At 46.3% G+C, this 25,673-nt stretch overlaps 1 protein-coding gene across 1 annotated transcript in view; it reads left to right on the plus strand.

Moving 5' to 3' along the window:
• Window positions 1-264: 264 nt before the first annotated feature.
• The window catches only part of LOC119466507 (protein lifeguard 4), a 35,202-nt gene continuing 9,793 nt past the window's right edge, over window positions 265-25,673 (plus strand). Inside the window, exons 1-5 of the mRNA XM_037727022.2 lie at window positions 265-647; window positions 821-929; window positions 5,270-5,375; window positions 9,377-9,410; window positions 16,475-16,592. Coding sequence (XP_037582950.1) covers window positions 539-647; window positions 821-929; window positions 5,270-5,375; window positions 9,377-9,410; window positions 16,475-16,592 — 476 coding nt within the window. The 5' untranslated portion in view covers window positions 265-538. The remainder of the gene's footprint in view (window positions 648-820; window positions 930-5,269; window positions 5,376-9,376; window positions 9,411-16,474; window positions 16,593-25,673) is intronic.

Below are 25,673 nucleotides of genomic sequence, written 5' to 3' on the forward strand. Positions count from 1 at the left end.
AGTTAAACTCTATGCCATTAGCGATGCCCCTTCGGGGCAAGACAAAACTCTGATTATGTTTCTAGTAAAGCTTACCTATCTATCTATTATGAGTGCAAAAGAAAGCTATGAGAGCATGAAAGGAAGAAATAAGTTATTTTCTAAAACCATGCATGAACGGTCCATGCGTGAAGCGGTAGAAACGGAAGTGACTCAAGCAGGGGGCTACGACTGGCTTACGGTCAACATGGTAAGCATCGAGCAGTATAGAGTAATGAGTACACTTATGGGGCGAATACCCTTCTGAACTGGCTCGCGCTCGTTGGTTTCGTCTGAGCAGCAGCGCAGCAGTTGGTGGGGTTGGTGGTGTTTAGGCCGCAAAGCTGCAGCAGCAACGTACCGAACATAAAAAGTGTGCGCCGTCTCCCTGAACTAGTGTTGTTATCGCGTTATCACGTCGTAAGGCCCCCCTGCACTACTGCTGTGTTTCGTGACTGAGTGAAACTGCTGCTTGCGCTCAGGCTACAGAGCGAGCAAGAGGTGTGTTTAGTCTGCGACCATGGCCGACGTTAAAATCAGTATGGACGACAGAGCAGGCCAGTCCTCGATTCTGGATGATTTTTGCTACAACAACAACGTGTCGAAGGCAAACGTCTACGTTCGACTCGGTAAGTGACGCATTTCGCGCATGAAAGTGCGCTGGGTCACGTCTTTTTCCTCGTGCGTTCCCGCCCTGTGTTCTAGGAAAAACGCCACCAGCTTTATGTTTACATCCTTTCGAATTGTTCGAGATTGACGCTGCGATTGTTTTGGTTTTGCTGCTTTCTGAATGCCGCCCCAGGTTTCCTGCGCAAGGTATACGGCATCCTCAGCATTCAACTGCTGGCTACCACGGTGATTGCAGCCTTCGGAATGTTCACGCCAGCTGTCAAGCTCTACATTAGCCAGAAGTAGGTGCACTTCGTTTGTTTGCTCATTGTTATTTCCACCCTCGCCCATTGCGGAACCATTTTATATCCACTATAGTAGGCTAATTTTAATTTCAAGTAATCCTACATCAGCTGATCCTTAAGCAATGGGGTTAATGATAGCGTAGGAAGACGATGCAACGGGAAAAATTATGACGGTGACAGAAAAGTAAAGAAAAAGAAAATATCCGTACACAACTGTGAACAGCTATAGGACTGTGTGTCCCCAGCTGTGTAAGTCTGTTGCACTTTGACACACCACTTGCGCGCATAACAGTATGGTCGGTCTACCTTTAAAGAGAGCATTTAGTTATTTCCTTTACAATAAATTCTGACGAAGTATGATCAACTTGAGATCATTTTACTGCAAAACTCGAGGAATCATTATTACTATTAAATGCTCTCCTCAAGGGTGGGCCATAATATTGTTACAGAGAGATTAAATTTAGTAGCACAGAGTAGCAAGATCAGCCAAGGTCAGCATGAGCAGAGTGGCAGCCATAACCACTGTCTTCTTTGTCAATGTTCAAAGCACCCGTCACACAACCCCCAGTGGCAAAAGCACTGTCTCGGTGCCTCCTGTTGCGAAGAGCGAGCAGCGGCATAGTACAGCATTAGACAGGAAGTATGAACCATTTCAGCCATTGGTCCCACAGACAACAATGTGGAGGCCAAAGAGGACACCTCATATGTCATGTTGATTACTGACGCAAGATACCGTGATGGTGCAAGAGGAATTTCTCGGTGAGTCCAACACTATGAAAAAGTGTCCAGAGCATGACGCACCCAGGCCTGAAATGCACATCCTGGTTGCTATGGTCGTAACTGGTCTTTTGAGCAACCAGGGAACCAGACAGACAATTACGGGCAATTGTTCAGTCAATGTTGGCATGGGCAAGTGCATCACGTGTGCACACGGTACTAGAGACCATATCAGAAGGGAGCAGCGTGTCGAGGGGGACGAGAGGGTCATACCCATAGACAAGGTAAAAAAAGGACTGTCATCGGCAGTGTCAAGTCGGGAAGAGTTATATGCGAATGCAACGAAAGGCAATGCGATGTCCCAGTCCCTATGATCATCAGACACATACATGAAAAGCATGCCTGTGAGCGTACGGTTCTGATGTTCTGTAAATCTATTAGATTGGGGATGATAGGCTGTCGTGAATTTGTTGCGAGTAGAGCACGAGCACAGAAGTTCATCCACAACTTTCAAAAGAAAGCAGCGGCTCCATTCAGTGATGAGCTCACGAGGGGTGCTGTTATGTAGAAGTATGTCGTGGAAAAGAAAGCCTGCGATGTCGTTGGCACGGCTGGTCGGGCCAGAAGAGGACTGGTTGTCACCGTCAGACATGGTGTTGGAACCAATGTGGCGTCACCTGCGAAGATCCAGTGTCATGTACTCGCGAGCTGAACCTGCAACCTCCACCAAAAATTTTACAGGGAGATTACATTTAGTAGTACAGACTGACAAGATGACACTGCCCTGCAGCCAAGGTCGAGGTCAGCACGAGCACAGCGCCAGCCCTTTGTCTTTGTCAATGTGCAAAGCACTCGTCACAATATATCGGACGGGCACGAACGTCTGCGAGATCTGCTAGCACCTGCCACGCTTCATTGTAGCACACTTTGACAAAGCTAGCTCCCGGCATTAAGATATGGAACAGTGCATGTGTGTCCTCTAAGGCTCGTGTTTCAAGTTCACCAGTTTATAGCCAGCCTGCTGTCAGAACTGTGGTTACTAGGTCATACTAGGAGCACAGAGTCTGTCTGATCCGTTATTCGGATGTGTTACAGTGCACCGTATAAGTGGCACTCTGACTCTGCCTAGATGACAATCGGAAAGGCTCGGTTTCTGCACTTTGTATAATCCTTGTTTGATTATAGTTTGTGTTTCTGTAAAGGGGGAGGAGAGCAGTGCACCTTTGATTGAAACATGTGATGTTGAACAGAAAAATTGCTCTTGCTTGCACTGATCACTTCAGAAAGTAAATAATTTACAAAAAAAAAAGAACTTGAAACAACGCACAGCCACACTTGCTGCATTAGCAAGCAAAATAGGTGGTACGACAGGTCCCAAGTGTCAGTGACAGCGAGATGACAATTCTGTGCAAACAGTTTCTGCACATGAATTGTTCGTATGCAAAGACCCAGACTGGAGTATTTTGCCTGTGTGCTGGAAAAAGTACGGGGGAGTAGAAAAGCCTCTCTGGCTGTTGGAAAAGCATCGAGCGGCCTGCGACACATGTCCGACATTTTCACACGTCACAGTGGCTGAAATTTACACTGTGTTTCAGGTGACATCCGCAGTCACCACAATTACGACACAGTGCTGACTGGAAATGGGAGAATCGGCAAGCATGTGAAAATGAAGAGATGTGCATGTGGGCACTGTCATGCCTGGATGCTTGAAGCTTGCTTCGTAAGATGTGGAAGGAATGCAGTTTTGCAGATGATTTTGGACCTTACAAACGTTTGTGCCCGTCTATACACTGAAGCCATTTTCTCCACAGCAACACAGAAGCTTAAGAGTTGTGAAGTGTTTTCGCTACGTATTGACTGAAACAGACATCATTGCTGCATCAACTGCATGAATGGCACTTTATGAGAATTGTTCCCATGTAATGTTATAGACACTGGGGCAGTGTAGTGTAAGAATGAAAAAAATAAAATAATGGTGCGATATATACTAGCTGTGCAGTATACAAACTCACTACAGGACCGAATGGCTCTGTCTTGAAAGTATGCTAAAGCGCAATGCTGTAAATCATTTTCAAGTGGTCAAGTATTCTTTCAAAATTGATTTATGCATTTATCTTAGTGTAGAAAGCTTGACTCTTGTGGAAAAAAGGGAGGGGAAATTGATTAAAAAAAAAATTTGTGCTCAAGCTTCTGCATCATTACTTCTATGGGAAGTCATACATTTCTAGGCGTTTTCTTGTATTTTGAATCGGTATTGTGCAGAAATTGTTATCAAAGCTTTTCAGGTGATGTCTTTGTCTCCTTTGGAATGCATTGTTGTGCTTTGCCAGTTTATAGTGAATTGGTCTTGAAAACACACTCGTAGCTCGAGGTCGTGGGTTTGACCCCAGCCTTGGCGGCTGCATTTCGAAGGAGGCGAAATGCAAAAACAGTCGTGCGTACTTTAGTTCAGTGCACATGGTCAAAATTAATCCGGAGTCCCCACTATAGCGTGCCTCATAATAAAATTGTGGTTATGGCATGTAAAACCCAAGAAATGAATTTTTAACACAGCGGGTGCGTGAACATCAACACAATGTTGCCGCTCGTCTTTAGGCTTTTGTGGCTTCTTCTCACTCTAAAAGTGAAGCTCTGGTTATTCCAAAAGTAACATTCGTCAATCTAACTAAACAAAATGATAATAATTATATTTATTCATGAAATGATATGCTACAGAAAAATCCAGCCAACATGATCTTTGTCTTGTATGTGGTTAATATTTGTTAACTAGATAAGGTAAACCGTGATAATATTCCTTTTGTACACTGAAATGTAATGTTCATTTTATATGGTGAAACTGGCAGCTGCTTCTCATCAGACCTAAAAAAGTTAAGAATCCTGTCTTGTTTCACAGAAAAAAAAAAGATGCGACGTTTGTGGAGACTTATGGCAACCTTATTCGTGGTTAAAAAAAAAAAAAACGTGAAAAAAATGCTGGCAGGGTGCATTGTGTCAACATTGCATGTCACCTGCCATAGTGGCACAGTTGCTATGGCGATCTGCTGCTCAGGCATGATGTGTCGTGCCTGGTCGCATTGCTGTATTCTGATAAGAGCAGAGTGCAGAAAACACTTGTGTTCTGTGTAAAGAGTCCAAGGTGTCCAAAATTCTTCTTGAACCATCAACTATGCGTTGCTTATAGCCTTGTGTTGTCTTGGGATGTAAAAAAAAAAATTTTTTTTTTAATATCCGCTGCCACTTAGTGGATATGGTGTAGCTAAGCATGAGGTAGCGGGATAAAATCCCGGACGCGGTGGCCCCATTTCGATGAAAGCAAAATGCAAAGACGCCTGTGTCCCATGCATTGGGGCCATATGAAGATTGAAGACCTGGTGGTCAAAATTAATCTGGAGTCCCTTACTACGACGTGCGTCATAATCAAATCGTGGCTTTGGTACGTAACAGCCCAGAATTCATTGATTAATTCGAATGCAAAAGTGCATTGTGTACTTAACAGCGCTTGTTAAAGAACCTCAGAGGGTCGGAATTAAATGGGAGCCCCCTCGCTACGTGTGTCTCTCTTAGCCCGCGCATTGCTTTAGGAAGTTGAACCTCATTGTTTGTGTTCTCTCTGTTTCTAGCCACTGGATGGTGGTGGGGGCATTCTTCATGTCAATGGCCCTCCTCTTGGCTCTGATGGTGAAGAGGCGGGAGACACCCACAAACTACTTTCTCCTGATGGGCTTTGTAAGTTTCGTCTGGGCCTGATGCTCACCTTAATTGCTCACCTTTACTGTGAAGCCCACTGGTCCCCAGTCCTGGAGCAAGCACTCGGATTTCACAAATTCACACCTGCTAGCGGTAAACTAACTGCTTCGGGCTGAGTTGTTCCTGCATTGCCATGTGTAGCCAATGCTGGAAAGGGGAAATTACTTGTACACACTAATTGAATTAAAGAAATGATAAATTAATGGAAATGAAAGCGGATGAAAAAACAACTTTCCGCAGTTGGGGAATGAACCCACGTCTTCGCATTACGCGTGCGATGCTCTCACCATTGAGCTACCGCGGAACCGTTTTCCTTTCTTCTCGTTCATTACATAACGAGGGCTCGAATCCGGCAACATTGATGCCTTCAGGGAGCATATGTGGGTTTATTGACCAGTTGCCATCACCCAAAAAGATCACGTGCTCGTGACGCCTGTGGCAGAAAGGATGTTCCACATCCACCCCTAGGCTTGTGAGTGGTGGCGCTGGCTAACACTCCCAGAGTTCTAGTTGTAAAACATAAATACCCCAGAAATCGGATGGGAAAACGGTTCCGCGGTAGCTCAATGGTGAGAGCATCGCATGCGTAATGCAAAGACGTGGGTTCGTTCCCCACCTGCGGAAAGTTTTTTTCATCCGCTTTCATTTCCATTAATTTATCATTTCTTTAATTCAATTAGTGTGTACAAGTAATTTCCCCTATGCTGTTCTTGGTGTCAATGTTTGTTGGCTTCTTATGATATGATTAATAAAAAAAAATCGGGCCCCTCGGTTCCCTTTCTTCTTGTTCAATGCTGGAAAGAGCATTCGGTTTTCCTTGAACTTCTGCTCTTGCAAATACTTGGGAGTCAAGGCGATCTTGCTGTTTTTACTTCAGTCATTTGTAGTCCATGAAATGCTTATTTGATTTTCACGTTGGCTGGAAATGCAGGGATAATACAAGAAAGTACATTTCTGGACACCTTTGCTTTATTATAAAACCAGACACGTCCATTCCTTAAGCAGGAGGAAGTGATGTGTTATGCATTTAAATTCATCGTTAAATCAGTGCTCTGGTGGCACAGCAAGAGCGGTAAGCTATGGAGTAAGTTGATCCAACATGACCAGTGGAGTATCACCTCAATCCAGAACGTGCTCCAGATCAACTAGTGGGATTCGTCTAAGATACAGTGGATTAGTGCGTGATCTTTGTGCTGCTGAGAAGGCTGCACTAATGCTAGTGTCATGGTCCATTAACCTGTTTCACTGTCATGGTTAAATGGGTGTGAACTGCACATTTGCTGTAGTATAAGTTCACCTGATGAGGTAACCGGGCTCTTAATGTTTGAGGAAGCCAATCTGCTAAACCTAGTGTTCTGTCAGCCTGATGTTTTAGAATGGGAGAACATTACCAACTCTATGAAGAAAAGGCAGACAAATTTCAACCACGATCTCTCTTTCAATTGACATCCGGGGTTCGTAAAACAATGACTTGTCTTTAGGTATGGTTTGTTAAAGTTGCGTGTATGATCTCCATCTGCCACAGTCATATTTCAATGGCGGCAAAATGCAGAAATGCTCATGTACGGTGCTGTTGGTGCATGTTTAATAACCCGAGGTGGTCAAAGTTAATCTGGAGCGCTTCGCTCATAATGCACTGTGTAGGTTTGAGATGGTAAACCCCATAATTTCATTTATTTATTTATTTATTTACAAGTACCTTACAGGCCTCGCAGAGGCATTGTGTAAGGGGTGGCGATACAAAGTAAGAACAAGTAGGAACAAATTGGGTTAACATCAAAGCCAGTAAGAACAAGCAGAACAAATTTAACAACAGCAGAAAAAATGTCCAAGTAAAAACTAGTGATATGTATGTCACATGAATAGGCAAGTTTGAAACACAAAAGAAATTCAACAGCGTGTTGGACAGATCGAATGAAGCGTAGTGAAACAGACTACGCAGTTTACCGGTACTAGTTCGGATAACAAACAGAACCTAATGCAACAGCATCACTTTGAAAAAAAAAAGGGGGGGGGGATGCATGAAACATGGGAACAAATGGACCATCTAAGCATTATCAGTGAGATGGTTGATGAGAAGCTCGCGAAATTTATTGTGATTATGCTGAAGGGCGATACTGTTTGGAAGATCACTCCACAGTCGTATGGCACGCGGGAGTGACGAGTAGTTAAAAGCATTAGTGGTGCCGTAGACACGGGCATAGCCGAAGTCATTGTGTAATCGGTGCGATAAGTGAGAGGAACGTTGTAATTGTGCTAGCGGTGATCGAGTGCCAGTGACATATTTATGAAAGAGAGACAAAAGCGCAATGTCACAACGTAATGTTAATGGATAGAGTGAAAGTTCGAGCTTTAGCTGGGTTACACTGGACAAGTTGTTATAATTCCGCGTGATAAAACGACAAGCCCTGTTCTGAATAGCTTCTAACTTCCGTGTTAAATATTTTTGATGAGGTGACCAAATGGATGATGCGTACTCTAACTGGGGTCGGACAAATGTTTGGTAGGCCTGTTTACGTACGTGAGGAGTAGTGGATTGTAGGTTGCGACGAAGATACCCCAATGATCTAGAAGCATTAGCAGAAATGGTAGTTATATGGTCGACCCAGGAAAGATTTTGTGTGAGGTGAACGCCTAGATATTTATACCATGTGGTTCTAGCCAATGTGTTGTTATTGATGTTGTAATGAAAGAGCGAACGAACTGATTTACGGGTAAATGAGAGAATTTTACATTTTGAAATGTGAAGAGTCATTAGCCATGTTTTACACCAGTTCTTAATGCGATCCAGGTCACTTTGGAGGGATTGGTGATCATCAGCACTTTTTATGGAACGGTAAACAATGCAGTCGTCAGCAAATATACGTAATGTTATTTGGCAGGTCATTAATGTAGATTAAGAATAGTAGAGGACCAAGGACGCTACCTTGCGGCACCCCGGATATGTAACATCGGAAGGAGGAGAGAAGTAATTATTGACAACGGTGAACTGCCGGCGGTTAGAAAGAAAGTTACGGACCCATGACAAGGGGGTTAGCGAATCTAATCTAAGCGCAGAAAGTTTTGATATTAGTCGGCAATGCGCTACGCGATCGAATGCTTTAGAAAAGTCTAGGAAGATGCAATCTATTTGTAAGTTATCGTTCATGTTGTAATTTTATAGTAGTTTATAGCATTTTATAGTATAGTTTCTCAAAATAAACACTTTGTTCTGTAGTCATGTGCATGAACGCTGTGATCGTTTGTATTGCCCAGTCCCTGTCAGCCTGGGGACAAATTCTCAAACTATCACGTTTCGCAATGCTATCACTTCTGCGTGATGTTGTACACAGCGCGTTGTATTATTTGAGCGACTTTGCTCAAGGAGTCAATCAGCACACACTGAAAGCGATATCTCCGAAATTGAGTATCCGTGAATACGTCTCTTGTTGCAATGCCAAGGCAGGGCTGCGAAAATGCCCATGCTGCATTTATCAGTTTTCAACCGATCAGTTTTGGGTAGCACTGAACCTGCTAGAGGTACGGACCGCGTGCCAGCTTCCGAGAGCAAGACGGCGGCACCCACACCAAGCGTAATGCGACTGCCTCGCCGACGACAACTTGTCTCACCCCGCATCGTCGCGGCGCGCTGGTGACGTGTCGTCGGGGCGATGCCCTCTGCCCTACGTAACACGTAGCGTGCTACCACAGCAGCCAGTGTTCCGTTTCGCCCGCTCTGTTCCATCGAGGCACACACGTGATGTGGTGTTGCAGTGCCATTTCTCTGCTACAGATGCCGGCTTTTTCGCTCAATGGGCCATTTGATGCTTTCGCATCAAAAGTTGTGCAGGACCCACTGATGATTGTCAGTGTAAGCGAATAGCCCAAACGAACAACCAAACAAATGAAATGTATGAGAGAGAGAGAGAGAGAGCCCCTCCTCACATAATTGTTGCGCTAGAGCTTATGTGCATTACTGAGTATTGCTTTCTTTTTTCCAGACTCTTGTACAAGCTTTCACCGTTGCTGTTGTCGGTGAGTCTAAAAAACTTGATAATTATTGCTTTGGGAGATTGCTGCGCTTTCAGTCTATTTCAAGTTGTTCACGAGAGGTTTATGCAAGATAAAAAAATTGGTGTCTGGCTTCACTGGTCAGTTTTGAGGCGTCATACTTGGAAGGGCTCTGCAACACTTTCTGATTATATATGATTACGAAATGAGACTGCCTAGACGCTAGGAAATGCTCCCATAAACACATAAGCCAAATATTATAGCTCTACAAGCAACAAGGAGTCACCATGGGAATATCGGGATATGGTTGCGCTAGGCTCATATTGAATGTAGCTCAGCTTAAAACGGGCATTTCCACACAGATAAAGCTTTCTTAGAATAAAATTAATGTGTAAAGCCTTTGCTTACTCGTAATTCATCTTATGTACACATTTAGTACAAGTGAAGCAGACAGAAACTGACGGACAGTACCTGCTAACATTGTAGTTCTTCCAACTTTAGCGGTCCACTGTTACTGTTCACATTTGATATATAATTTTGATATATATGATATTTTCATGGTTGAAAAGAGAATGGTTTTACATATTAAATGAGAGAAAAAAAAAGTGTCTTCTTACATGCTGTTTAAATAAACAATGAATTATTATGTCAGACGGAATGCGGCTAGCCAGATGCATCTTCAAGGTGTCCTGGCTCTTTGAGAAAGATGTCAGACCTCCTCCTCTGCCACACACTTTCATTTGCGTGCATACAGAAGCAAGTACCATATTTCCCTCTAGCTAATTGTAAGAAACTTGGTGGGTGCAATGTGCTGAAGAAGAGTTCCTTTTATTATTTTTTTTTAATGAAGGCACTTCTGGTACATCTAGATGGATAACAACGTTTTCTTGCAGGAAACTTCCTCTGCCTTCCAAGCTTCGACAGAATTTGTTCACTTATTCAATGTTCACTTATTCCATTCCATTGTCCCCTTGTCCTACAATATGCGAGCCTTATCAGTTTGTAGCATAGCTGTCCTTTGATGGGAATGGAAGGCAGTACCACTCGTGTACTGACTAGTGTACTGTCCTTCCATTGCACAATAACCCCAGGCGGTCAAAATCAATTCAGAACCCTCCACTCTGGTACCACACATTACCCACCGTCTACTTTACTTATTGTATATCTCTTTATATTTGTAGGTGGCTTTGTTGTCTGCAGCCAAAGCATCTGTACTATATCTTTATCATATTGGAATACGGTTAAATCAAGCCGTAATGTATTTTGGGGCATCTGCTTGGATGTTTCCTCTGGTTCTGTGGGAGATCACTGCAGCACGCGTTTCTCTCATGGTGAAGTTACTTGTGTGGCGGATGTAGTGGAAGACATCCACACAAAACAGACTCAAAGTTCTGTTCATTCCAAACATTTATGTAAATCAACTGAGAAAACTGTCAGAGCTTGTCAGTGCTTTTGGGTGCCGTAGGAAATTGTAAAGTTTGTGCTTATCAGGGATTAAAAAAAAAAGCCGGATATGGTCCGACAGTACCGTCGGAGTTCATAAAAAAGGCAGAAAAAACGTCTAAACACACTGCTGCTTTATTTAGCAATGTTTACCTGATTCTAATGCACCCCTGAATCTAACATGCACTTAGTTTTTATCAGTTCATAGTAGAAAACAATGTTTACTAAGACCTAAGTTAACACATACCCAATTTCACTACAAGAAAAATGGGCTTGCCTGTAATTCTGGCAATCGGAAAAAGACAAGCCCTCCAGAGTTTACCTTCACACAATGGAATTGTATTTACACCTAATGTTCATCATTGTTACTCTCGGACAGCTTTTTTATCGCTATGGGCCACGACATACATCCTCTGTGTGGTCGACTGTGTTTGATATTCTGCACTTCCTGAATGGGTCTGCAGCTCCAACAAGTGGTGGTCCACGGCTAGACTAACCACTTTGCCAGTTTATCGCGCAATGCAGCCCTCTGACATGCCAAAAGCATGTGATGCAGCACCATTGCTTCTAGCTGAGTGCGTAAAATAAGTTATCTTTCAAAGCGATTAGTATTCATAGGACACTTCACGCACATTCCACGATGTTGCTATGTTTGTCTCTAACCATTTTCCCATCGAACTTGGGTCATGGTCTAATGGGTCGAGCATCGGGCTCGAAACCAACAGTCAGACCAACTTTTGTCACTGGCTATGTGCTGCTCTTCAGTAACAAAGAAAATCCTAGAAAATTTTTCGACATCAAACCCACATCACATTTCTTCACACATGTGTCATGTACGGACGCTGTGGCGGCACCACCAGATGATACAGCATGTCCAGAGGAATGCGCGTTACAGGAACCTGGCTCATACATGACAGCTTTCGGCGGTGGCAATATGGTGTGTCACCAGACTTCTTCAATGCTTATTGCATTAATGTCAACATTCATTATGCGACGGCCACCCTCATCGCGCAAAAGGAACGGCTGTGCGCATCAACGCAGGGTCGGGCCATATTAACCAAATTGGGCTTTGCCCTCCGCCCCCAGTTCAGTGCAGAAGAGACAGTGCAGATGAGCCAGGAAGTCAGGCAGCACATAATAGTGTCCCCAATTCCGAAGAATATGAGTCCGAGATATCATGCAGGGCGCCGGAAGGCCCGAGCGAGAACTTTGCACCAGAGATTTAGAGGACAACCAGACGTGTACTACACAGACGCGAGTCAAACGGACAGGGACAAGTATACGGTGGTAGCCACGAACCAAAATCGTGTGATAGCTGCATCGGTCAGGGCAAAATCTACCAGCACAGCAGAAGCCGCAGCGATTGCAATTGAAATTAGGGACGCGGAGAATAGGGACGTATCTGCTGCCATACTCAAGGACTCACAAACCGCCTGCCGCCTGTATCTCTCCGGGACGGCGCCGCGCTTAGTACTAAAAATTCTAGGGAGTCAAATTACCGGATTCCACAACCTCACTTGGTGCCCCGCACACGAGGGCATGGAGGGCAACACAAGGGCGGACCAGCTAGCTCGCGTACTAAGCATCCGAGCTGCGGACCGACCCAGTGACGAGCCTCCCTCTACACCGCGCGACATCCTCGAACACCAAAGACAGGAGCGGAGGCAATATGGACGCCCTCATCCTAAGTTAAACAGTCAACAGGCGAGGAATTGGTGCCGACTTCAAACACACACATACCCAAACCTACATACACTTAGCCGTATTCACCAAGCACGATACACTGACGAATGCCCGTGGTGCGGGGACACGCCAACGTTACCGCACATCACGTGGATATGCCCAAACAGACCGAAACATATAAACTCCACACTACTAAAAACACAAGATTTTAACAGGCAGTGGGAGGCGCGGCTTGCAGACGAGGAACAGGACAGCCAACTGGCTCTCCTGGACCAAGCCCAGCGAACCGCTCGTGCCAGTGGAGCCCTGGACTAGGGGCCCCAACCACGGGACCTAAAATTTCATTTTATTCATTAAAGTTTCTCTCTCTCTCTCATCATGAGAAGGGTTCTGCCGAAATTTCGAATAAGTTTTCGTAAGAAAGTGGTGCATCGCTGCTGCCAACCTAAAGCCAAACTCGGTTCTGTTGCCATCTTGTGATGACAAGGGCTATGCTGACTCTTGTAGCAGGTTATTTGCAGTGTCGCGAACATGGTTTCAGTTTTATGTCTGATTGTAACTCGCTGGCAATTTCGGGCGCAATTTCTTGGGAAGTGGTGCATGTGTTAGAATCGTTTGAATATAATAATTCATTGTTAGCTGCCATTCGCACATAAAACTCTTCTGAGGCCAAGCAGAAAATCAACATTTTCGGTGGAAAATCATCGTCTTTAGCACATTCGTTGTCCCCTAACTCTGCCAAGACAGGTGGTGAAGCCATTTGGCTCATCATTGGGGTCTGACCAAGCAAGTTCAAGTTTTTCAGCAAGGGCCACTGTCATGATCAAAGTAACAAAAGTCTTGGGCCGTAAAAATGTATGGCACGCTGACATAGAAATTTCAACTAGGGCCTTCAGTCAAGATCGAATGAATCGAAAAATCAAGTTAACTGGAGTTGAACAGACGTCTAATTCATTGAGACAGACCTTTGTAGGTTTGTTGGAATATGCTGAGAAATACTGAAGTTGTTAGGTGCATTGGTGTTCAGCAAATGAACTTTTCTGATTGAAACTTTGCTGATGTGTGAGATCCTTCTAGGCTTTAAAACAGTGTTGTGACTTTTTATATTCATAGGGTGTTAATTTTAGAGTGAATTGTTAGCAATCATGTGCTCAGGGCTGCCAGTGCTCAGGACTACAGCTGTGACACTTGATGCACTGGATGGAGGCATTGAGGAGAGAAGTATGCACGAGGGTTGCAAATGCATTCCACATGGAGTATAAACATCTCATTGGCAGGAAAACACTCCTAGGCAAAACAAGCAGCGAGCACACTCATCGGTCATTGAAATTTAATCCACAGTTCAAGTGCACCAGCTATTTGAACATCACTCATTGTACATTCCATATTAATCACTGGTGCTTGAGTACGTTCCGGAATGTGCACCTATATTCCCATCACACGCAATCTGTTTAGACAAGATTCTTTTGCTATAGACTCGGTGACAACATTCTGGTGTGTTCTGATACATGTATACTCCCCGAAAAAAAGGCAAACAATGTGTACGACTCAATAGAAAGGTGCATGCCCACTGGTCGGCCTCTTTGTCCCGAACTTTTGTTCAGTGAAATTTAGATTGTGTGATGAAAATATTTTTTATATGCGTGATGTTTTCTCTGGCACACTGGGTTCAGAGCATGGAGGAAGGAAAGCTTAGGAGAGGCCCCGGCCAGTCTTGCTGTGTTGCAGAGAGAGTGCCAGAAGTTGCATGCAGTTTTTCGAAAAGAAACACTTGGACTCATGGTCCATATACAGTGTAGACTGCTTATAACGTAAGTCGCGGGAGTTGTAAAAATCCGCGCTATAAGCGGTACCGCATTATAACCAAAGCGTGCTTTTTTCGACTTTTGCTTATGCCAAATGGGCAACCCACCTTTCAAACACAATTTATTACATATTTCACTCACACACACATGCAACACAATCGCAACACCGCACAGAAACCAAGTTCTTCTAACAAGTGCGGAATCAGCGGAAGAACGCTGTTATTTTCGTCTGGAAACTGGTCTTCACGCGCATGCCCACGCTCCCACTCCAGGAAAAAAAAAAAAAAACGAAAATGAAAAAAAAAAGAGTGCGCCACCGTTCTCCCCTGCACTCCCCATACCCTGCTTGGACGCTGCTATCTAGTTAACTCTAGGCGCTGCTATAGTAATGAAAACACGCGCCCTCCTTCCTCCATAGTCTCCCGCCCTTCTCCTTCTTTTTGTTTTTCGCCGCTGGTCTCCACGCGCGTGCCCACGCTCCCACTCGTGAAAAAAAAAAAAAAAAAAATGCTGGTATGCTGCTGTATGCCGTATGCTGTATGTGCGAGTGAAAGTGCGCTAGGGACGCATGCTTTCACGGAGAGCAAACGTACGGCGGATAGCAAACGCGACAACTCTCGTCGTGCGGGAGGCCGGGGGGGGGGGGGGGGGGGGGAGGGAAGGGAGGCGAACTTTAGCTGCGTACTTAATGCGTATCTTGCGACTGGGTGCAAGGGGAACTGGCGACTCAATCTCCCATATGAAAGGAGGAAAGTGCGAAGGCAGCGCGGGAGGGAGGGGGCTCGGCTTTCTCTGCAAGCCACCGCGTACTTTGCGCGGCTGAGGGGTGTCGCGCGCATCATATCTTGAAAGCGATGTCCACACGGCTCTGACCTTTTTATGCGCTGTGCTTTCGCTGCTCAGTTTCCGTCGAAGCGATAGACCACATGAACCTTCGGTCGCTGCTCCTACCGTGTTTGCTCACGCCTGCGTTTTGAAAGTGCTTGTCTGCGGTCGTCAAGTGCGATCTATTCATGTTTGCTTGTGTGCGCTGACACCATGCTTATTAATTCAGTTAGTAAGCGCATGTGGCCAAGTTTATGCAGGTGATAAAACTACTATCCTTACTCCGTATACTCTACTAGTAAATTTGCTTCGCCTTTCGGAGGAAACTGCGACTTTTTGTTTTGCTTTTCGCCGCTGGTCACCACGCGTGTGCCCGCGCTACCACTCCTCCGCGTTTGCGCTACCGGCAACCGTGCGGCCATGCGGGTTGTGCTCAACGCCTCCTAGAAAATGCCGTGCGCCGATTTCATGGTCGCACGCTTAAAAGAACCGCGCTATAACCGGTATACTGCTTCGCACGCCTACGCAATAAACGGTCCGCCTATACATTGAGTTCTATGGGAGATATATTGGTGGTCAAAAAAACCTTCGCTATAACCGGTCCCTCGCTAAAAGTGGTTACGTTATAAGTGGTCTGCACTGTATCCTCGTTTCCATAGAAACCGCACCCGTGAAGCTCTTGCTGCTCTCGGCCTTCAAAGAGCTCGAGAAGAGTTTTCGGCCCTGGCATTTCTTGAAGCGCTTTTCCTTCTCGAGACAAGCTGTGTTTGGAGTGTGGTGTGTATGCTTGAAAATTGCGTTTTGGGTCTGTAAGCGGTGAGTGTGAGCAGCAATCGGCAACACAAGCTCTTGCGCATCACGGCTCTGTCCTTCGTCGTCTTCTTCAACGTGCCACGAAAAAAACACAGGAGCACGTCTGCTTCATTGAAACTGGTACAGAAGTTTCATAAGTTTCATTCTGACGCGCTTCAGCTGCACACACTGCTGGCGGCTCATCACAGTGCAAATTCGAAGGTCACGCCCACCTGCTCCAGCGAGCCAATTAGAGACACAAATGGAGGTTTCACTAAAATGGCTGCACGCCTGGCTTCAGAAACGTGACATCAGTGCCTCTTCTATATTGTTTCTTTCCTCCATGGTTCGGAGTCACTGCTATCGCATGCTGCTGTGGTCAGATGGCTGTAAACGTTTTGTCAGTGCTAGTGTTACCCTTTCTTTTCCACACTCATTCTTGCTTTCTTTGTACTATTAGATCTTATAAACTGAACCTTTCTCATTAAATCCTTTTACTACGCTCTTTGTGTAGACCTCACTATCAACGTCTCCTTGCAGTGTCCTTCTACGACCAGATGGCAGTGCTGCAAGCTTTCCTGCTGACGCTGGGTGTCACCGGTGGCCTCACGATCTACACCTTCCAGAGCAAGCGGGATTTCTCAACGTGGGGGGCAGGGTGAGTCTGCGTTCCTTAATTAATGTGTTCCATGATGTGGAAAGCAATTGTGCTCGCTTAGTGTGCTTGTGTAACGCGACTTGTGATTACAAACTACATTGATTCTAGGGATGAAACCGTTTCCTTCTTTGTGAGTAAAGAGCCATTTCGTGTAGGTTTGTGAATGTCTGGCACTTTTGTCATGGTATTATGTAAATCCCACAAGTTATTCCCTCCAAAATTATTTGACTATTCACTTCTTCAAAACTTCACTTGAAAACTTCACTTCTAACTGCAAAATTGATATTCACACATGCCAACTTTTCAACAATGGCATGGGTGCTAAGTGGTGATGACGACATTTTATCTGCGAAGGGAATGCACATGGTGGCTGGGAATGACAGAGGAGACAATGACTCGGGGAGACAAGACGTTCCTGGCTTTCTCTTTCTTGGTTTAGTCACTAAATAACTTTTTTCTAAATAAATGTAACAAGTTTCTTTTTTTTAACCATGACCTTGCCATGTTTTCTTGAAATCTTGCTTGGGAGAATAAAACTGTTGCCCTTGTGTTACAAATTCAACCGATGCAATCAACAGGATTTTCGAGGTTAAGCAGATGAAGGCAGTGGTTATGTGTCTGAGGTTCGCCTGCTGATTGCAGTCTTTGCATTTATCTGAGTGGAGCTCTGGATAACATTGATTGTCAGCGATCGGGTTTGGGAAGGTGTTTGTTTGTAGTAGGGGCCATGCTGTCGCCTGCTGTTTATTTAATCAGGAGTGTGGTGGAAGGTAATGCTGCCTCCCTAATCTGTAGTGTTTGGCGATTTCATCATAATTGACCATGCGATCCTTCTCCGCACTCGGGCCCCGCGTTGTTCCTGCTCCTGCTCGGCTCGCCAACTCTCAAGCTAGGATGTGTGCGGTTTCGTTGCCCGAGAGGGAGGAGTGGGCGGGCGTCCATATGACATGAACGTCACGCTCCCCGCGAAAGTTACTCATGACCCTTAGTGCCTCTTTCGAGACCCTTTTCTTGGTGAAGTTATCAAGCGCAATTTTTGAATCACTGATTATGACAGGACAAAAAATATGCGTGCGTATAACCCGCGGAAATAGCTGCATGCAACAACGCTGAAATATTTGCAGAAACAGTCCATTCACGGATGCACGATTCGTCCACGTAGTATCGTTGGCCAGCGGCTCTGTTCCACCCTCTTCAGCGGTGCTGATAAAGCTGGATTCACATACGACGGATGTGATAGCGGATGAATCAATCACGGGACATCTGACGTGAATCGGATTGCTTAGCAGGTGCAGCTAGCATTCATGCGACAAAGGATGACAGTGCGGCCGAAGCAGCCCTTGCATGGGCAATGGCGATTTCTCTCTCCGCCGTATCGCGAAGCGCTTCGCGTTCACCGAGGGAGCGCCGCGGGAACGGGTGACGTACGAGTTCGCTGGCACCCCGTGCACCATTCGCAAAATGCTGACTCGTAAAGAGGAGGAGAATGGACGACCATGAAGGAGGGGACGAGGAAGCTTCAACACGCAGTGGTGGGGAGAGGGTGGGAATCCTTAGGAGGGGGGATAACGAAACTAAATGGCAGAGAACTTTGCCTTGAGGTGTGGCTACATGGCAGCTGCCGTGTAGCCACACCGTTTTTGAATTTTTGATGCGGGTTATACGCGCGAAAATACGGTATATTGCCGATGGTGCACCGCGTGCATTTGTTCTCTGGTGTGGTGGTGCCTTAAGGTGGGATTGATGTGTCCAATGGGCCCAAGTATTACTAATGAGGAGCTAACTTTCCAGCGAGGCTAGTCCCTTGAGCTCTGAGGAGACAGTGAGCACCGCTGCATGACATTCTGGGAGCCTTGCGAGTGCCTGCTATTTTTCTGCCATGCACAGGAGATGACAAGCCCGTGTATCTTGGAAAACGGGCATTGTATCTTGGAAACGGAGAGGGACGGTGTGGTAAATCTACACGAATTGGCGATGACCATTCATGTGACAGGGTGTCAGGCAGGCGTCATGCCGGATGAGGCATCATAATAGCAAATAATGCAGGTCCAGTTTCAATGAAAGAGTTTTGAAGCAGAAACTGAAAAGCAGCAGCCGATTCCAGAGAGCCACGAGTTTCTAGCCCAGAAAAAAGCCGAGCTCGGTGAGGAGGGTAGCAGTGGAACATTGGAAGGTGACAGAGCAGGAGGAGGATAGGCAGCTTACACTTGGCAGCTTGATAAAGGGGTGTTGACAATAACGCCCAGTCAGGAAGCCTTAGTCCCTGGATGGTTTGAGCGTGTAAGGGCAACTCTTGATTCGTTCGACATCCCTGCTGAGTGGTGGGGCGGTCTGGTGTTACTACGACAGTGAAAGGGCACGTGGGCTGCTCTAAAGACAGACAGTACAAGAAAGGGCTACAGGCACCTTAAAGAGAATATTCCGTGTTGCTGGAGACCATGGGCGGCAGTATACAAAAGCTTTGAGGAGACAAAGAGAGTGGAAAGTGAATCCTGGGATGTTTGCTCTAAAATTGGATAATTGTTTAGGTTATTATTGTAAAAGATAGAAGGCCAGCACTCCGATGGTAACAGACTGAATTAAAGAATGCTTGGCAGTGGAAGCAAGGGCGCACAGTATGCTGAGAGTGACAGGTTTCCTGCGCCAACAGAAATTGCCTGGTTGATAGAGAGCTTTGATGGAGAGTGTCAGGTGCTAGCAGACGGCAGTGGCAGCCATAGAAGACACTAGGAGGATGCCAGGCTTGAAGAAAAAGGAGAGGGCAGGTGCCGAGCCACTTTCTGTAGCTGCATTATTGGTGTGGGAAGAGAGATGCTTTCAATGCAAGTTGGCTGATCATTTGGCAAGAGATCGTCCAAAAGACAAATTGAACAGGTTGCAAAGAGCTGTGTGATGACTAAGCAATTGCGGTAAAAGTGACGGCGCTTGTGGGAGTGAAAAATTATTTCTGCTGTTGTAAATGAGGGGCAAGAAAAGGAATCCGAGTTGCATGGCCTGCAGAAGATAACCTTGAAAAGCTTTGATATCAGCGACGGAAATTACACTCATTAGGCAAGCTGCGACATTGTGATATGAAGGACAAGGCTCAGATATAAATCTTATCGGAGAGGGAGCCAGTATGGAGCTAGCATACATTCCACTTGAAGCCAAGGTCACGAATGGCCACCTTCGTTGAAAAGCAAATGTTTGCGGTCAGTCGCTCGCTGGCCGATTTTTTTCTGTCACGCTACTGCACTCGGAAACCTTCCAAACCAATCAGCATTACACGAGCAGGACATCTGCTTATTTTACATGGTGATGGGAGTTTGAACAAGCGTGAATGGCATCAATTGCGAGACATTTCTGTGTTCTCGAGGATTGGTCGCTTTGAATTGTTTGTTGGTTGCCAGTCACGGTTGGTTGCGCGACCTCTTTCAATTGCCGGTGTGAATGCACCCAAAGTGGGCTGCGGAGAAGTTATTGGAAGGTACAGTCTGTGGGGGTACGATCCCCAACCCGCAGCGCGTGCGATCGCAGCTACGTAGGGTTCTGACGAATAAAGCAACGAGCGAATCAACTCAACAAACAAGTATTGCTGGTGGCAATAAACACTTGCAGAGGCAAGACACACTTGCAGAGGGAAGTCCACTCTGTGATAAAGAATAAATAGGCTTGCCTCGTTGCGTGTGGTAGTCACGCAAGCGAGGTCACTCACGGGTTGTAGCAGGTAAAATCCATTCCGGCAGACTAGAGGTCTCTCCCGGTCGCGCTCTTTTATCTCTTTTTACCTTTTCGCGAGGAGAATGTCCTCGCCCGTCGGATACTTCCCCTCTTCTCGCGAGGGTACGCGCGTCGCGGGAGGCGGGCGAGAACTAGGAGAGGGGGCAAAGTGCCTCTCTCTCGTGTCTGCGCCGGCTCCCGAGGCGTGCGCAACGTGTGCACGCGACGACAAGAGTACGCGGGAGAAGATGGACGCACGTGCTCCCCACAAGTCACACTTGTCACTCTGCAAGGTTATGAACTGCACCCGAAAGAAAGGGCTGTGGTTGACACCACTCCTCTGCAAAATGAGGCAGCCAATGGAGGCTGAAGGAAATGAAGCCTCCCGTTCCATAGGAAAAGGGTTTATTATGAATAAACCGTGAAACGACTCCGTGGGTTAGCTGCTGTTGCGCGTGGTCCCAAGCACGAGCTTCCTCTTCTTTGTCGTGCTTGTTCCAACAAACTGCCCCGCGCACAGAAGTTCACAAAAAGTTTGATTCCAGCGGGTACAGGTGTTGAACGACCCGTTTAATGGTAGATCCACCCGGTAGTCTCAAGGTACAGGTTCTTGTCTTGCCATCCCTTCCTTTATGGAGCTCCTTCCTCTATTCGAACAATGCTCCATAGTTGCCGGGGCTTGTTGGGCTCTTGTAGAAGGACGAGGTCACCTTTCTTAATTCTGTCGAACGGTGTCGTTGACTTGGAGCTTGACATTGTTCTTAACTCCGAGAGGTATTCTTTGGACCAACGTTTCCAGAAAGTTCTTCGAGTTTTTTCTCGTTGTTCCCACATAGGTAGTATATGGCGACCATCGGCTGTGATCTCGCCGCGTGTGAGGTCTGGAAGTGCAGATATTCGCTTTCCAATGAGAAAGTGAACCGGGGAGAGGGGTTCCAGATCACGATAGTCGCTATAAACGTATGTGATTGGCCGGGAATTGATCACAGCTTCTACTTCAGTTAAAGTTGTTTGTAGCTGTTTCTGCGGTAAGATGTCCCTTGCCGATGCCCTTCTTCAACGTCAGCTTGACCTGACCTGATAAGTCTCTCATAAAAACCGCCCCACCACGGTGCATGATCGGCGATAAATTTCCATTTTATGTGATGATTCGCGATGAAGTTACAAACTTCTTCGTTTCTCAATGACTGCCACAATCTCGAAAGCGCTCTCTTGCTCTTCTTGAATGCTAAGGCGTTGTCGGAATATATAACAGAAGGAAGTCCCCGCCGCGACACAAAGTGTCGGAAAGCGTTGAGAAAGCTTGTGGCGGTCATGTCTTCTACTAGTTCAAGGTGAACAGCTCTAATCACGGCGCACGTGAACAGGCAAATATACACTTTGGCGTAGTCATTTGGATGTTTAACGTAGAGGAGACCGGCGAAATCTAGTCCTGTTACTTGAAAGGGTTCCGCAGCGGTTACTCTTTCAGGTGGTAACGGTGCAGTCATTTCCGAGAAAGCTTTGACGTTGTAGCGTTGGCACACGATGCATCCTCTGATGACCTTCTTGACTAGCTGCCGTCCTCGTAATATCCAAAATCTTTCCCTTATTTGTACAAGTGTATCCCGAACTCCTGCATGAAGAAGTTGCCGATGGTGCTGCATGACGAGGAGCTCGCAGTAATAGTGGTCCTTTGGTAAGACGATTGGATGTTTTTCATCGTATGATTTCTTACTGTATTGTAGGCGTCCTGCGACTCGAAGAACTCCATTGTCGAGGAAGCATGTCACGTCCCGCAGTATAGAATCCTTTATATGTTCAGCTCCTTTGGAGGCGCGGTCAATTTCAGGAGAAAAGGCTGAGCTTTGAACCTTCTTTATCCAGTATAGTTTGCCGGCTTGCACTTCTTTTGCATTCAGGGCTCCCCGGGACACACTTTTCTGCTTCAACTTCGAGGTAAATCGCAGTATCCAAGCTGTAACACGGTGTAGTCGAGTAAGAGAGCTGTAGTTGTGAATGTCTATAATAGGTGGTTCGGCTTGCATGGCGACTTGCAAGCATGGTACCCGATGAGTACGCTCCTTCGTGACACTCGGTGGAAGATCGGTTGAGTTCGGTCTACGGTGTGGTGGCCATTCATTCTCTTCACAAGTAAGCCAATGGGGTCCTGTCCACCAGGCTGAGTTTGTTGTCGATTCACGGGCCGAAACTCCTCTTGTCAAAAAATCAGCAGGATTTTGCTTTCCAGGGCAGTGTCTCCACAATGTGATGTCCGTTTTACTCTGAATCTCCGTTACCCTGTGGCGAATGAAGTCTTTCCATCTCTCAGGATCACCGGTAATCCAGTACAGTGCTATCATTGAGTCAGTCCAAAACTGCACTGATGTAATGTCCTCGGATAGCTCTTGACGCACGTACTCGTACATTCGTGCTGAGACGAGACAGGCTAGTAGTTCGAGTCTGGCAAGGCTTGTCTCTTTCATTGGGGCCACCCTGGACTTGCACAAGACTATCGTTGAGCTTTTGTCGTTCGTACTGCCTGCTGTGCAAATGTAGCAAACGGCACCGTAGGCTGATTTACTGGCATCAGCGAAAAAATGGAGTGCGTATTTGTCACCAAGCCCATGTACGCCTTGTCGGTAGTACCGAGGAATTTCAATGTCACAGAGCTGTGGAAGTTCATTGCACCAACTCTTCCATTCGTGTAGGGCGTCCAGTGGCAAAGGTTCTTCCCAGTCAACGCCTTTTCTCCAAAGGTTTTGAAAAAAAAGGAGTCAGCATACCGAGAGGGTCGTATAGGCGAGAGGTCGTTTGTAGCATGAACCGCTTGGTATCAGTTCTTTGTTGAACAAACTCTATAGCGTTTCCCGGACTAAACGACAGTACGTCGGTGTCAGGATGCCATACCAATCCCAGGACTTTCAGTACTCCTGTCAGTTGTCCGAGAGGTAACTCCGGAGGTTGCGTCGATTCTGTGCCAAGAACGCGTGGGTCGTTCGAAGCCCACTTGTGTAGCTTCATAGAGGCACTTGCGAATATCTCGGTGGCTTCTGATCGCAGTTTGGACGCGTCTTCAACGGATTCCGCTCCTGTTAAAATGTCGTCAACGTATATGGAACCCCACAGCCTTTTTGTAGTTTCGGGGTAAGTAGACGACGCTTGATCCAGATGATGACAGATGGTCGCCACCAAAAGAAAGGGACTACAGGTCGTGCCGAATGGTACTCTGGTCATACGCCAGATGCCAACGTTAGACAATGGTTGATCTGGCTTGGGTGCTTTCTCCAACCACAGGTAGCGCAAAGCGTCTCGGTCTGTACAGGTGATGCTTATTTGCAGAAACGCTTTTTCGATGTCTGCTACTAAAGCAATGCGATGCTTTCTAAAGCGAAGTAGCAGTCCTACGAGATCGGCATTGAGGTTTGGTCCGGAGTACAGGCTGTTGTTGAGTGAGAGTTCTCCTTTTTCATGTGAAGAAGCATCGAAGACCACCCTTACTCTTGTAGTACGGTCCTCGCAGATTACTGCATGGTGTGTCATATAATACACTGGGTTTTCTGTATTATCGTCAGTGACCTTCTCGGCTACACCATCGTTAGTGTATTTACGTATGGCAGCATCATATTCTTGCAGAAGCTGAGGGCATCGGCATAGCTTTCGAAGGAGTTGATTTAAATGCGTCTGTGCGTTTTCTCGATTGCTGTGGTTGAGAATTGTCGGTTTCCATGGAAGTGAAACTACGTAGCGACGATTCTCCATCTTGACTGTGCTTTTGAAGAAGTCCAAAACTGGGTCTGCGTCCTGTGTCTTGTTATGTCCCTCGGGATTTAATCCCCATAATTTCTAGGTCCCAGTAATTATCTGTGGTGATCTTAAATTCTTCCACTGCCGCTTTCAGTACTATTGTCTCGTTGCAGTGTGTGACGGTAGCACAAGAGGCTACTGGTCCGTGCAGAGTCCAGCCTAAGGATGTCTCGACAGCTTTAAGTCCGTTTTCCAAATTCCGTACGTTGCCCGTGACAAATGACCAGTAATAGTCACTGCCGATTAAGACATCGACAGCTTTTGGGCTTTCAGCTTGATCGTTATCGGTGAAGTAATAACCTTGGTGCTCGAGCTTGTCAGTAAATTCTCCACTCGGTCGCGGAATGGATTGGTCGCAGATCTTGTTCGCGACGAGCGCTTCGATCAACAGTGTCTTGCAACTATGCACTGAACTCAGAGTGATAGACACTCGTCGGAAAGTCTTCTCGTCATGATGCCCTCCAAAATGTCCTACTGTAAGACACTCGCGATCGAGAACTTGACAATTAAGCTTCTCAGCCAATTGCTCGGTCACAAAAGTGTGCTGGCTGCCTCCATCCAATAAAACGCGAACCAGCATTTTACCTATCCTGGCCGGCTGCCCAAGCAACAGCTGTTTCTGTTTGTAGGTGTATGAGCCGTTTGGACGTGCCAGTTCCAGTCATCTCGAGTTGTACCTGTTTAGGGAATGTCTGGGGTCCGGCGGTCGATTTCATCAACCTTGGGTCACACATTGTTTCCGCATGGCGCCGATTGCACTTTCCACATTTTACCTTTCTTATGCAATTTTTTGCTACGTGATGCTCCAGGGTACAACGGAAGCAGCGACGTGCACCTAGAAGGCGTTTTTTTCTTTTCCTCGAGAGGAATTGCCGAGTCGCACTGTTCTGTACAATGGGTCGTTGATTCGCAGAAAAAGCAGTCCTTTTTTTGACGAATGGGTTTAGTGGATGAGGTCAAAGACTCTGTGGTTGAGTGTTGATGGCACGGCTGTTTCGTTAAGGATAAAGGTCGCGAAGTGGATGTCGCGGTAGTGCGAAATTCTTTATCTTTGCTCTTCAACGCGTCCTCTTGTACAGAAACATGCAGGACTGTTAGTTCTCGAGACTCTATTTCTGTTTTAATAAAAAGCAGCAAAGACTTAATGCTCGCCTTCTGTTGCTGGGTGCGCTGTGCTTGTTCGCCAGTGCTTCCAGCTCCTCCCCTTTCCTCGGAACTCTGGCGTGCGATGGTCTTGTTGAAATCGAGGACAATATCGTGAGGAAGCGATTTCAGGAGAATGGGGTAGAGTATTGAAGAATAATTATCTTCCGATATCCCGAGAGTCTTGAGGGCACGTGTCTGGGACTGCACAATGTCGTAGAGGCTTCGAAGGCCACGAAGGTCATTGGGGGATCGAACGGGTTGCAAGTCGATGAGTCGCTGCATGTGATCCTGAATGGTCAAGTCGTCCTTAGCAAAGCGCCGCTGTAGAATGTCCAGGGCATCACTGTAGCAGCTCGCAGTTGCTGGAAGTCCCGCGATCGCCAATGCCGCTTCGCCGGTCAAGACTGAGCGTAGATAGGTGAACTTGTCGACGTCGGTGAGGCCACCATT

The sequence above is a fragment of the Dermacentor silvarum genome, chromosome 10, assembly GCF_013339745.2.
Source record: "Dermacentor silvarum isolate Dsil-2018 chromosome 10, BIME_Dsil_1.4, whole genome shotgun sequence".
Lineage (NCBI taxonomy): Eukaryota > Metazoa > Arthropoda > Arachnida > Ixodida > Ixodidae > Dermacentor > Dermacentor silvarum.